The sequence below is a fragment of the Cibotium barometz genome, chromosome 23 (assembly GCF_041138505.1).
Source record: "Cibotium barometz isolate CiBa-2024 chromosome 23, ASM4113850v1, whole genome shotgun sequence".
Lineage (NCBI taxonomy): Eukaryota > Viridiplantae > Streptophyta > Polypodiopsida > Cyatheales > Cibotiaceae > Cibotium > Cibotium barometz.
The window spans coordinates 40719048-40733013 of NC_141068.1; the positions used below are offsets into that span (position 1 = coordinate 40719048).

A 13966-nucleotide genomic window follows, 5' to 3' on the forward strand; every position below is an offset into this window, starting at 1 on the left:
TAAGCATTTTGAAGGGTCCTGCATATCATATTCCACCATATGTAAGTATTCATCCACTTTCCAGGTTTATCCATATGCAATACATTCTTAACATGTCCTCCAAGATTTGCTTCACTCTTTCTGTTTGCCTATCACTTTGAGGATGATATGCTAAACTCATACTAAGTGATGTTCCAACAGCTTTAAAGAATGCTTGCCAAACAATCGAAGTGAATCGAGAATCTCGATCCGATACTATACTTTTAGGTATACCATGTAACTTGAAGATATTCTTCACAAACACATTTGCCACATCCATAGCAGTATATGAACTCTTGAAAGGCAAGAAATGAGCGGCTTTTGTAAGTCTATCCACCACCACAAAAATGCTATCATAACCTCCTCTAGTCCTTGGTAGCCCAGTAATAAAGTCCATTGATATACATTGCCACTTCATCTTCGGCACATCTAATGGTAGCAAGAGCCTGGTTTCTTTACATGCTCAGCTTTCACCTCTTGACACTTTAGACATTTCACCACATAATCCCTTACATAAGCTTTCATTCTTGGATAAAAGAAACTCTTTCTAGCCTTAGTGTATGTCTTCTGAAATCTTGGATGTCCTGCTATGGTAATATCATGAAGGTCATGCATCAACTTGCTCTTGATCTCCACAACATCAGGTATGCATAACCTTTTCTCATAAATATAATATTCCATCAATTACTTAATACTTTGAAAATGCATCTATTTCCTCTTGTAACCTGTATTTCTCAAACTCACAGAAGCTGTGTTGAAGAAAGAATCTCTTGGGATTTCACTCTTTACCTGTTCTCCCAAACTATATGTATGACAGTGATTGCACTCACTAAAGCAACTTCTGGTTTTCTACTCAATGTATCGGGCCACTTTATTTTCTCGTCCTGGTTTATAAATGATTTCAAAGTCATATTTCTGCAAAAATTCTATCCACCTTCTTTGCTTTGCATTCAATTCCGCTTGGCTAAACAAATGCCTCAAAGCAGATTGATCCAGTTTACAATTGAAACTTAACTCCAAGAAGATAATGTTTCCATACACAATGGATGCACAACAACCAATAATTCCAAATTCTATGCTGAATAATTCCTCTCATCAGGTTTTAGCTTACATGACTCAAATGCAACCGAATGCCCATCTTGCATCAAAAGCCCACTAAGCGCTATAATACTAGCGTCGACCAAGAAGGTTTTTCCAAGCTTAAGCAATTTAAGCACAGGGACTATAGTCAATGCATGTTTCAAAATCTAAAAACTCTGCTCACATTGTACAGTCCATACAGTCCATATGAATATTCTACCCTTCTTCAAAAGGTCTTTCACTCATAGGACTTTCTTTGTGAGAAAACTCAAAAATAAAGATTTGTAAAAACTTGCAAGTCCCAGAAATCCACGAACTTCTTTGACAGAAATGGGAGTTGGCCATTCCATAATGGCTGCAATCTTCTTGGGATCCATTGAAATACCTTCTTTAGATATAATGTGTCCCAAGTACTCCACCCTGTCTTTAAAGAATTCACATTTGGATCTATTTGCATACAACTTATGCTCTAGCAATATGTGGAACACTTTTCGTCGCAAGTGTTCTTCATGCTCTTCTTTACTTTTAGAAAACACCAATATGTCATCCAAAAATACCAACACAAAGTCATCCAAGTTCTCCTAGAAAATGCGATTCATCACACACTAAAAAGTAGCAGGTGCATTTATTAATCAAAATGGCATCACAACAAATTCATAATGCCTAAAACGCGTTCTAAATGTAGTCTTTGCTATATCACTGTCTCTGATGCGAATCTGATGATAACCAGATCGTAGATCAATTTTAGAAAATATGGAACTCCCTGCAAGCCGATCAAAAAGCTCCCCCATTATTGGTAATGGGTACTTATTCTTGATCGTTAACTTATTGAGCCCGTTGTAATCAACACACAGCCGCATAATCCCATCCTTCTTCTTTACGAATAGAACAGGAGAACCCCATGGTGACACACTAGGCGTAATAAATCCATGATCAAGCAATTTCTGCAATTACATTTTCAGCTCTACACTTTCCTCCACAGATAAACGATAAGGAGCTCTACATACAGGTTCTGCACCAAGTATGAGCTCTATTTCGTGATCTGCAAATCTATGCAGAGGCAATTCAGTCAAATCATCAGGAAACAAATTTTGAAATTCTTGAAGCATAGGATGATCATCACCCATTTTTTGTCCTTAAGACTTTCTGTCAGCAATTCCATGGCATATATATGATAACCTTTTCTTTCTGCTTTAACAAACTTTATAATAGACATCATTCTAAATTCTACATCACATCTTTGACCCTGTAAAGCAATAATCTTTACAATCATCTCCAATCATGCAAACCTGCTTCTCATGACACAATATTCTAGCCGTTCTCGGCACTAACCAATCCATCCCTAAAATGGCATCATACCTTCCTAAAGGCAACACATGGAAATTTGCTTTTGACTTGAGGTCACCTATGACAAAAGGCATATTCTTGACATAATCCTTACATGTCTATTGCTTTCCCAAAGCAAGCTCTACCATGAGTTTTTTTTATATAAAATTTAGTTATTCCTAACTGTCTTGTCACGTGGGTTGATAGAAAACTATGGGTGCTTCCCGAGTCAATCAACACCTGAAAAACATTATTCGCAATCTTGATAGGAATTTTTATATAATTGAAGCTCGGTTTTTGGCCTTACCTACATGAACATCAACATTGACATGTGCATATTCTTCAATCTCCTCGGCCATAGTTGCAGTAACTTTTCCTCTTGCTCCACGAGCATTGTCATTACTTGAAAATCCACGTACCTGCACATTTTGCCTTGTTTTCTGATCTCTTGTAATTAATCCTTCATGTTCCTCACGTGATACTAGTTTGTTTTTGCACTCACAAGTTCTATGAACCTTTTGTAAACAACGAAAACATAAGCCTTCACGCCGCGCCTTTTCTACCATCTCTGGGGAGGACAAATATGTGAAAGGTTGATTACCATTCTTCTTCTTGCCAGTCTGCATTCTCCTATTTTGCATAAAATTTTCCATCTCATCATAAAATGGATTTGATCTCTTTCTTTTATTTCCAAAGCTTTCTTCATTCTTTCCCATCTGTTCATATGTCATGGCACACATCATAGCATCTTGGACTCTAGTTGGCTTGTTATCCTTAACCAGAAATTTGATTCGCCTATTTAAGCCATTCACAAATCAAGAAGCTCTTTCCTTTTCTGTTAAAAAGGGTGAATATTTCTACAAGTCCCAAAATTTATCATGATATTCTACAACAGTAAGTGCCCTCTGTTCCAAGTTTAAAAATTCATTCATTTTCTCTATGTGGTATTCTGGCGGACAGTAATGCTGAATCATATGCCTTTTTATTAGAGGCCATGTGATGTCCTCATTCCGTAAGTCCATGCTGCGCATAATAGACTTCCACCATAATTTTGCAGAACCTTCAAAAAGAAGTACTTCTGTCTGCTTCCTCACTGAAGTTACATTTTCAAAAATAATCTTCAAGCTGCTCAATCCATGCTTCTGCTTCTTCACTCCTCTTCCCCTTTCCATTAAAGGTTGGTAGTGAACTTTTCTTTGTAACTTGTTTGAGGGCAAAATCATCTGCATGTCTCGATTTAAATCCTGTGCCCATAGAAGTTTTCATGGCCTGCACTGTATCCTGCAACTCCTTAATAGCTCGATGAACTGAACGATCGAAACCAACCTGTGCAGCAACTCTTGGTTGAGGGCTTATAGGAATTTTACCAGGTTCTTCTGCTCGTCAAAATTTCTTACTCGTTGTCCTTCTCGTTGACCCTGACTATCATCAAAATTTAGACGATCTTCCAGCTGCAAATGGGGGCGCATTTACTCTTTTTAAAGTTTTATATGTGCCAGGCATTAAGAAGAACTTGCTGTCAGTTTTAGCCTTAGCCTTGTCAGGCTTGACGGTGCAATTTGTGGATGACAGATGTACAGTTCAGGATAGAAATGATGGTTATTCTATCATTACCTTTGGTACCTTGTTTCATGGCCTATACAAGATGGATGCATTTGAGAAGTTGCAGCATGATGCCTGCTTATTCTCTACAACTCATGCTATGAGTGATGGAGAATTATGGCATGCATGATTTGGCTATTTGAATTATGGCAATTTGTTTCGCCTTCAAAGGTATGATATGGTGTCTGAGTTGCCAACTCTTGAGACCCGGGTGTATTCTTGGTAAAATGCATCAGGCATCATTTCCAAAGGATGGATCTGTGAGAGCTGTTAAGAAATTATAGCTTATACATAGTGATGTATGCGATCCTATGAGGACACCATCTATTGGGGGATATCTCTACTTCGTCCAGATATAGCTGGGTGTATCCATTAAAGCAGAAGTTAGAGGTTTTTATGTGCTTTAAGCACTTCGTATCCATGGCTGAAAATGCATGTGAATGTAAAGCTGGCACCCTTCATTCAGATCCAGGGGGGAGTATATGCCCAAGGAATTTCATGCATATATGGCTGAAAAAGGCATAAGGTATCAATGTACAGTGCCATACACACCTCAACAAAATGGTGTGGCTGAGAGGAAGAATAGGTCTCTCATGGAGATGGCACGATGTATGGTGAAAGCCCAAGATTTACCTCATGGTTTTTAGTTAGAGGCAACTATGTGCACAAACTAGGTGCTGAATAAATGCCCTACCAAGGCCTTGCAGTCTAAAACTCCTTATGAAGCTTGGCATGGCAGGAAGCCTTCTGTGGCTTATTTGCGTGTTTTTGGTTGTCTTGCTTATGCTCTTGTGCCTGAGCAACAACACAGTAAGCTTGATGATAAGGTAGTTAAATGCATATTTATGGGATATAGTTCAGAAAGCAAGGGATATAGACTCTACCATCCGGCCTCAAAGCGGATTTTGGTAAATAGAGGAGATGTTTTTGTCGAAAACTCAGTTCAGTCCATGCTTTCATGTAAAAAACAGCAGAATGTATGCTCACAGGACATGTTTGATTCGCTCATGTGTGTGTGTGCATTGTGGCAACCCTAACCCTAATTCCAACACATACTTCAAAAAACGAAGAGATTTCAATAAACCATAATCGTTGACAATCCAAAGTAACAATAATAATCGCCAATACAAAATCTCAAAATCAGAGAGAGAATCACCAACAAAAAAATCTAACCAATAGGGCTTTCCCCTCCGACTCCCGTTCACCCAACCACCACGTTGGATGTCGTGGCGGCTATCCCGGGTGTGCCTCTTCTAAATCTCATCCACTTTGGGTTCTACCAAATGGCTCCCAAATGGCATAAATGACGTTCTTTGTCTGGCGCTCCGTGTCTAAGGACGGCCGGCCCGAATCTCAAAATCTCTCTCTCTCTCTCTCTCTCTCTCTCTCTCTCATACACAGAAATCACCTCAAGGCTCTAGAAGAAGCCAAAAACACCAGCCCATGAGAATTAGTAGATTATCATGTACGAAAATGTTAAAGATAGAAATTCCTTCTAAAAACATGACCTTGAACCAAATTACATATGGTACGTTTTTTTTCAACACTGGAAAGTGGTGTCGGATTCATTTCTCGAATACCGGCCACCCCGTGTGGAATCTTCCAATTATTTGAACACGGACTTTGTTCTTCTTGTGAGTTGGACTAACTTTCTTTTATACGTCTCTCTGACAAATAAAGTTATCTACCCCCTCATCCATGAGAGGCCATTACTGAAAATTAAGGGTCAATTTGGTGTTCGAGACCTGTTTCGGGCACCCATTGCGGTTATATTTACTATGTAAACCCCCATATGAGTTTCTTTTAGGCTAAACTACTCAGTATAACCCTCTTATACATTATCTAACATGGTTAAGTATAGAATAGAAAACGCTTACAAATGACACCACAAAATATGCATAAAAAGTCTCAAAATTGACATATCTAAAATTACTAAATTTGTGACTAAACTTAATCTTTTATGTCCTCTAAGTATTTTCTACTTTTCAACATTAAATATAGATGGTAAAAATCACCGAGTCAAATGGACCCAAAAATACGTACATAATATGAGTACGTTATACACAAGCGCATTGGTTATGTGAATATACAATAGGGCAGTTGAAGTCCATATAAGCCTAAAATATTGTTACAAGTTTGCCAAAGTTTAAGGTTGATGGTATGCACAAAGTATGTGAAGCATGCTGGGTTGATAATATGCATGCCAAACATACTTTCCTGCGTGAGTTCAAGGTTATTGGATGTTATACATTTTGATATATAGGGACCAACCAAGACTTTAACAATTGCAAGTTGCAAATACTATGTTACATTCATTGATGATCACACTAGTAATTTACATGCAGGTACACTCAACAGAATGCTGTTGTTGCAGAAAGAAAAAGCATGCACATTACAGAAGTTGCTCGGGCCTTGATGTTTGAAAAGAATGTTTTTAGACTGAAGCAACGATAACTGCTACTTACATTATGAGCAGGACTTCCACTGCAAATATGCACATGAACATAAGCAGATTAAAAGTGTTTGGATGATGGTAATGTTGGAAAATAATGTTCTTTTCATATATTTATTAAATCTCGTCACATTTGAGGAGGATATTGGAAACCAGAACATGCCATTTGAAGCCCTTGGCTATGGCGTCTGCGACGTTGTGCGTGCCTACAGGCGTGAGGCTACCTCATCCCTCTTCTCAAGCCAGCACATCTTCAGAAAAGGCTCCGTCTTCACGTTCACGGTGCGCACCCACAAGTCTGAGTAGGGCTTTCTGGTCCCCAGTTTGGGTGCGAGCTTCATCATCATCGCCGTCTCCAGCGTCTTCTTCTTCTGCTGCTGTGTCTACTCCATGGATTCCACCGGCTGTCACACGGATACGCTTCAACGACTCTTCGCCCACCGCATTCTCGCCCTTCATATGTGGGTGCTACTCTCTTGCGGGCGGCCATGGCTACATCTATGAGAGAGATTTCTTGGATGCAATGGAGCTCTACTCCCGGGCGGGCTTCTCCACCTTCGACACAGCGGACATCTACGGCCCGAGCGAGGGCACGTGCGGCAAATTCCTGGTAAATTGGCAAAAAATCAAAGAAGAATCCGGCATCGACAGCCCCCTCCCCGAGGTAAACATCTTCACCAAATTTGTGCCTAATGTGTTCAGCAACAAACCCACGTTCTCATATGTGCAGCAGAGCATCCAAAAGTCTATAAGGGCCATTGGGGTGCCCAAACTAGACCTTGTGCAGCTCCATTGGTGGGATTACTCCATGAAAGGCATGCTTGATGTTGCCCTCTCTTTAGCAGAATTAAGAGAAAAGGGCCTCATCACCAGTGTGGGCACCACCAACATGAGCACAGAAGCCCTTGCCAAGATTGTTGATGCCGGCGTCCCCGTCGTCTCCAATCAAGTCCAGTGCTCTCTGCTTGATAGAAGACCCCTTGGCAAAATGCTTTCTTACTGTAAAGAGAGAGATATCAAGCTTCTCACCTATGGTACACTAACAGGGGGTGTGCTCACCAATAGATACCTCTCTAGGCCCCTTGTTCTCAAGACATCCAGCTTGAGACAGTACTCTCGAATCATGAAAGAAGCCGGGGGTGAAAAGTACTGGCGGAAGTTGCTTGGTGTGTTGCTGGAGATCGCCACCAGAAAGTCTGTCAGCATTGCTGCAGTAGCTCTTCGATGGGTGATGCAGCAGGGCCCTTTTTACCCTATAGTTGGGATGAGTAGCGGCGACCATTTCGAGGATAATCTCAAAGCTTTTGCCATCTCATTGAATGAAATGGATCTGGCTCAGATTAATGAAATCCTACAAGAGAGTGAAGGCCCTCGGGGCGATTGCTATGAGCTGGAAAGAAATATCTTTTGATGGAGCAGATTATTAGTCAGAAGAACACTCTATCAGGCAATCATTGAATAGCAATGCATGCATAACACAGTTTTTAATCCGGAGATATATGTGTATGGTTAATGTTTTTGAACGCTGAGGTTTTCCTAAATCTGTTAAAGAACTGGAAGCACAAAGCTATTGTATCATTCAATTGCACATAGAGGTAGAGGATTCTACAGGGTACGAGGAAGATAACCCTATAGTTTGCCAGGGAATTTTTATGAAGGTATAACAACTGTCTAAGGTTTAAGATTGGACATGGGAATGTGAAACAGGTGGTATCAACAACAAGCAAAGGTATGACAACTGTCTAAGGCTTAAGATTGGGCATGGGAATGTGAAACAGGTGGTACAAGCATTGAAGTTCCATGATTAAATAGTGGAAACAATTTGAGTGTTGTGGGATAGTGGTTTCAAAATGAAGCTGTAGCATTAAAATGCTATGGTGGTTTTCTTGGCTTGCTGTTTGTCGTTAACATCAATTCGACTTTATTGCACCGTCATCCCAATGACGAAGAACCTATTGCAGTTGCTCAGTAATGTACTTGAGTGCTAGTATGTTAGTTGATTGGTCATGTGCTAACCTTATTCTTGGCATGCCTAGGGTTCTCTTCACCTTTTCTCTTTATTCTCTATTGCCATTCGAGACACTTCATGCGTGTTTCGATTATATATTTTGTTAAAACATGCATGTTTTTCAATTCTGTTTTCCCTTGGATGTGAGTAGACTTAATCCTGCAATAGTTGCTAAACTACTATGAGTCTCACACTTATGGAGAAGTGTCCTTAAGTAGGCATTTCTGTAGACTGTTTCATGTCTATAGAGAGAGAGAGAGAGAGAGAGAGAGAGAGAGAGAGAGGAAATCAGTTTTACCTAACTTCTTGCTCAGACATTGGATAATGTAGCCAGTTTTGCTCTTTCAAGTTCTCTCTCTCTCAATATTTGCTTGGTGGGTTGTCAAAATAACCTGATTTGAGCCACAATTGAGTTGTAAATTAGAGGCAACCATGTTAGCCACAGTCACCAGAGGGAGGGAAGTGGGGGATGGAAAATGAATTATTATTTGTTTCTCTCAAGATTATCAGGACCATTTTCACGTTATATTCAGTGGACACCTGCGTGCACATAGTATGTGCCCTTTACAGCCATGAGAGCTTGCTTTGCTCTTAGTTATGGCGTGTCTGTGCAGGGCTGAAGAACACACCAGCCCTCATGGGCTGCTTTGTTTTCTAATTATACTTGCATATAGCTTTGTGCGGCTTGGGATTGAAAGAAAAGCTTGACGATTTTGTTTTGATTTTTCGGAAATTTTCGATGTGGGTTTTTCTTTATCCTTGGGGTACGCTTGGGAAAAGAAGGAATTCTAAACTTTAATCTGCATTCTATTCTTTTTCCGGTTGCCATGGCGACACAAGCTATCAGGGGCTGCTTTGGGCGGGGATAGAGATGATTGGTGGCTCCTTGGTTGATTGGGAGTTAATCAAGGCTAAAGGAGGTGATTAATCAAGGCTTAGTGATCTAAAATTGAGGTGATTAGCCCGGCTTTTTTGGCTTAAAATGAGGTGATTAATTGATGTTAAGCAAGATTAAGGTTAGGCTCGGTAAGGTTTGAAATAGTATCTAATTATAATATGCTTGTGAAGGGTATATTTCAAATCATGTAGTGAAGGATATATTTCAAATTATTTGATATGTAATATAATATTCAGACAAGTTTATTTTGGTTGCATATTCAGACATTTTATTTTGGCTGTATTAACTAAGTGGCCACTTAATTAATTTTTTGCTCAAGGTTCACAGCTTGTCTCCTCACCTTCCCCACTTGGGTGCTCCCCTCTGCTACCAGTGCACATCGCTCACCCCGCCTCCCTTAGGCTCACCTCAGCCTCGCTTGCTCAAACTTCCTACCTTGCTCGCCTCCTCAACCTTGCCGGCTTTGCTCCCCTTAGCTGCCTGCTTTCATCGCCTCCCCTACCCTAACCCTTGCGCGCAACCTCCCTTGCCCTAAGCCGTGTGCTCGACTCCTCAGCCCTCTCCTCCCGCCTCGCTTACTTTCACCCGCACGGTCGTGTCCCCTCCTCTCGCCTGAGGGCTCGGGGAGAAGCATGCTAACAAAAAGCACAATTTTCTTTTTTTTGGAAGGATGGAGAAAAGCCACAACCTGTTTCATTATCAGATGCCATAAAATCCTTCCTAGAATTTCAGCCTAATACTCAAGGTTGCTAGTCACTTGCTTGAAATGTCGTACCATAGACAATGCCAAGTGCTGCCTATTCCTTTGAGAGCATGATGGTTGTATACAGCACGATTCCTCTTCACCTGCCTCAGCACTGTCGTATTGTGGGGCTGAACGGTCAACTTGATTAGTAATAGCATTCCATTCCAATTAAAGTAGAGGGCTCTATCCTACAAAAGAACCCAAATTTCATTATGAATTCATGTCTTGCTTGGCCTACAAAAGAACCCAAATTTCACTATGAATTCATGTCTTGCTTGGCATCGTATGAAATTTACTTGTAAACGATACATATTAATTTGTATAATTTACTTGATGGAATTTGATAAAACTGTGAAATTTGCAATGTATCTAGAAAACATGCTACACCTTCTTTTGTGGGAAAATGATATACACAATTGATAGAATGTATTGGACAAGTGAAAGGGAGGGAGAGAGAGCAAGTACCAGCTTGCTATTAGCTACTAATGTTGTCAAGACAAAAAGAGGGAGAGAGAGCAAGTACCAGCTTGCTATTAGCTACTAATGTTGTCAAGACAAAAAGAGGGAGAGAGGGAGAGCATAGCCAAAGCATAGAACACTGTGTGTGTGTGTGTGTGTGTGTGTGTGTGTGAGAGAGAGAGAGAGAGAGAGAGAGAGAGAGAGAGAGGACAATCCACATTGCACGATCCTCTGAGCTAAGGGAATCTAAGAGCAACCAAAAATTAATTTCGTTAACGGAATCTGTGATCTTTTCTTCGATATGCGAATGGAATTGAATTCTCAACTCAAATTTTCTTTGGGCTACCAAAAGTTTTCACCCACCCTAACTTTTTTAACATGAAAATCTATAAGAATTAGTACTTAATGCTTACTTAGGTACTACGTTCTTCTTTATTCCAAAAGAGTACTTTTTTAGACACCCTATCATGCTTTCACCCTTAACCTTATCCAAAGAAATATTATTTCCTTTATCACATGAGAATCGATTCTCATGCTAAGCCACTGGCATGAGAATTAGTTCTCATGCCAGACCATGAGAGTCAGTCATGTTCTTCACACTTGTGAGAATGAATTATCATGCCATGCTGAATCAGTCATGTTCTTCACGCTTGTCATAATCTTCATGTTCCATGAGAATCTAACACGTCAAATAGCACCAAATCAAGCAAAATCTTGCGAGATTTTTGGGGAAAAAAAAAGGGAAATATTACCTTTTTTACCTTTAAAAATCTCGAATTGTTCACACAACCTGACAACCTCGTTGCAAAATGTAATTTCTAAGAAATTAATGAACAAAGGAAAAATGTCGTGGGTGCATATTCAAACAAATTTGGTGTGCATATTTTTTTTTCAAAAAAAGGCAGTTGAATTATAGAAAAAGGAGGAATCCGATGTTACAATGGCCACGTGTTGGCTGCTGATTCAGACTGGCCAGTTGGCACACACAATGCATGTGAAAGCTTGTGCGACGCGTGGGAGGGGAGAATAGGAGTGGTCTGAATTGCTGACTCCTCGCGGTGGTATCATTGCATGGCGAGCCCTCCAGTACTGGAGCCTGATCGATCTACGGCCTTGCTGGTGATGAGTTTCCTCTCACCTCTCCTCCTTCTTCCACTTGAGGATCGAGCTCCCTTCTTTCTCTGGGGTGCCTTGCCGCCGGCTCCTTCTCTCACTCTGGTCGCCGGGTGAGACTTGCAAGGGAGCTTCATCTTGCTGATTGGCACTTCCTCCTTTGTCTCTTCCAGCACGGGCAGTTCTGGCTCGGACCACTCTTCTCCAAACGGGGGGGAGGATGGTGCTGGTACTTTAATCTGTTTTGCAGGCTCCCTCGACAGGCCTCTGGACGGCAGTCCTTCTGGGCTGCTTCTTTTCTTTCTTGATCCTGAGTCCACGTGGCGGAGCCCCCTGGCAGAAGAAGGGGACTAACTCTGGGGGGCAAGTAGTTTCCTCACCCTTTTGACTGATTGATTTCGATCCTTTGGTAGGAGCCCTTTTGGGGCCCTTGATCTTTCATCTTGGACCACCAGGACGCCTTTTGGTGTGCATATTCATACTTTATTTGGTGTGCATATTAATTAATTGCATGTCATATTAATTAATGCCACGCCTAATTAATGCCCTAACGTGGCATTAATTAATAAAGCCTTAGAAGGAACACTGCCCTCTCTGAGCTCCTTCTCTTGCCTGGTTTGTGGCGCCCTTAACGCCTCAACATCTGCTCGACACCCTCGACCATTGATCTCTCTCACTCCTCCATGGCAAGCCCTAGCCTATTCGCACATTCCCTCCCCTCAATAGCCCCTTGTTTCCCTCATAGCATGGCCAACAAGTAGGCAGAGGCATGGTTGTTGTGCGGACGCAGGTGACACTAGGTGGAGCCCCCATTGCGGGTTGCGTGCCCCCTGTGTGCCCTATTCCCTCCACGCAGCCCCCTTGTCATGTACAATGTGCGTACCATAGAGAGAGCTATCTTTGCTGCATACAAAGAGACAAAGTCAGACTCCTGAGAGTTATAGAGAGCATGCGTGCAGTTCGATGGACTGCAAAACAGACGTGTGCTATGAGAAGCCATGAAAAATCTCCAGTACCTATTTTTGGGAAGATTTACAAGCATTAGAAGATCACGATATTGAGGTGCTAAAACCTTATAAAAGACTATTTAATAGCCTATGAAGAAACGGTTTGGTGTCTTATTCATACAAATTATGTGATATGTATTAATTAAATGCCACCCACATGGCATTTAATTAATACAACCTTAGAAGACGAGTTTCCCCCACTCCCTTCGCCTTCCCCCACTCCCTTCGTCTTCTGTCTTTGTCTCTCTACCTCTATTCGTTGAGTGAGCCTTTTGAGGCTTTTTATAGAGAATTGTGGACCTTAAATAGAAAACGAATAGAAACGATATGGGGGGTTATCAATTTATTGCCTTAAATAGATAGGATTCCAAATAGAAAGCATATGGGTGAACGTATGCAAATAGAAAGCATATGGGGGAATGCATGCGAATAGAAACGATATGGGGGTCATCATTTTATTACCTTAAATAGAGAGGATATGGGGGTCATCATGTCATTGACTTTTTCAAGCATTAATCATTACATACTAAAATGAAACCTTAGGAAAATACTCTTATTCTTGAAAATCTCACATTATATATTTAATGGAAATGCAAAAACATTTTGGTGCCATATTGAAGTGCAATTGCATTCACTATTAGCATCACTACTATATAGGGTGCTAAAACAATTACTTTCCTGGCTACTATGTGTTTTGATGAGGATATTTTATTCTTTGACTTGTTGACCCTATAGTACTATTATGACCTCTACATATTTATAAATGTAGGTGAATTACAGTTGCATGACCATTTTTTAGGGTTTAGGTACCTATATTGAAAAGACACGGAAAAATTCATCTTGAAATTTTTGACAATAGCACCAAAGCATGGTGTTATTGTCAAAAAGTGTCAAACTCTTTTAGAGGGATAGATCTCAAGCTTTCCTATTCCTCTTTTGTGGCAATTGGTGGGACCCACAACAATTAGTGTTGACCCTACAGACCCTAGGCAAGATGCAACTCTAATTCTAAGTGTGAGGGTGTAAGCTTTGAGTGAAGAATTCAAAAACTTTTCCAACCCACAAGGGGGGTAAATTAACTATGATTAGACTATTCCTTGTTTTTGGCCATGCCCTTAGAACCCCCACTAAAGCTATGAAAAAGAAGACATTTCATGGTAGCAAGCCCCTTTCCTTTAATATCGTTGCTAGCCTCCAATGAAAATGATAAAATCTTAATGATTTTCTTCATTTGAGCCAAAACATTTATTGCTCTCTC

The 13966-nt window shown here is 40.7% G+C and overlaps 1 protein-coding gene across 1 annotated transcript; it reads left to right on the forward strand.

The window, feature by feature from the left end:
• The first annotated feature begins 6583 nt into the window (after window positions 1–6583).
• Window positions 6584–8299, forward strand: LOC147625939 (pyridoxal reductase, chloroplastic-like). The gene has a single exon (XM_086817467.1). It carries the CDS (start codon window positions 6660–6662, stop codon window positions 7887–7889), a length of 1230 nt encoding a protein of 409 aa, XP_086673593.1. The 5' UTR covers window positions 6584–6659; the 3' UTR covers window positions 7890–8299.
• Window positions 8300–13966: the final 5667 nt, after the last annotated feature.

Coding starts and splice junctions, on each gene's coding strand:
- LOC147625939 (XM_086817467.1), top strand. CDS start 6,660: ATGGCGTCTGCGACGTTGTGCGTGCCTACAGGCGTGAGGCTACCTCAT.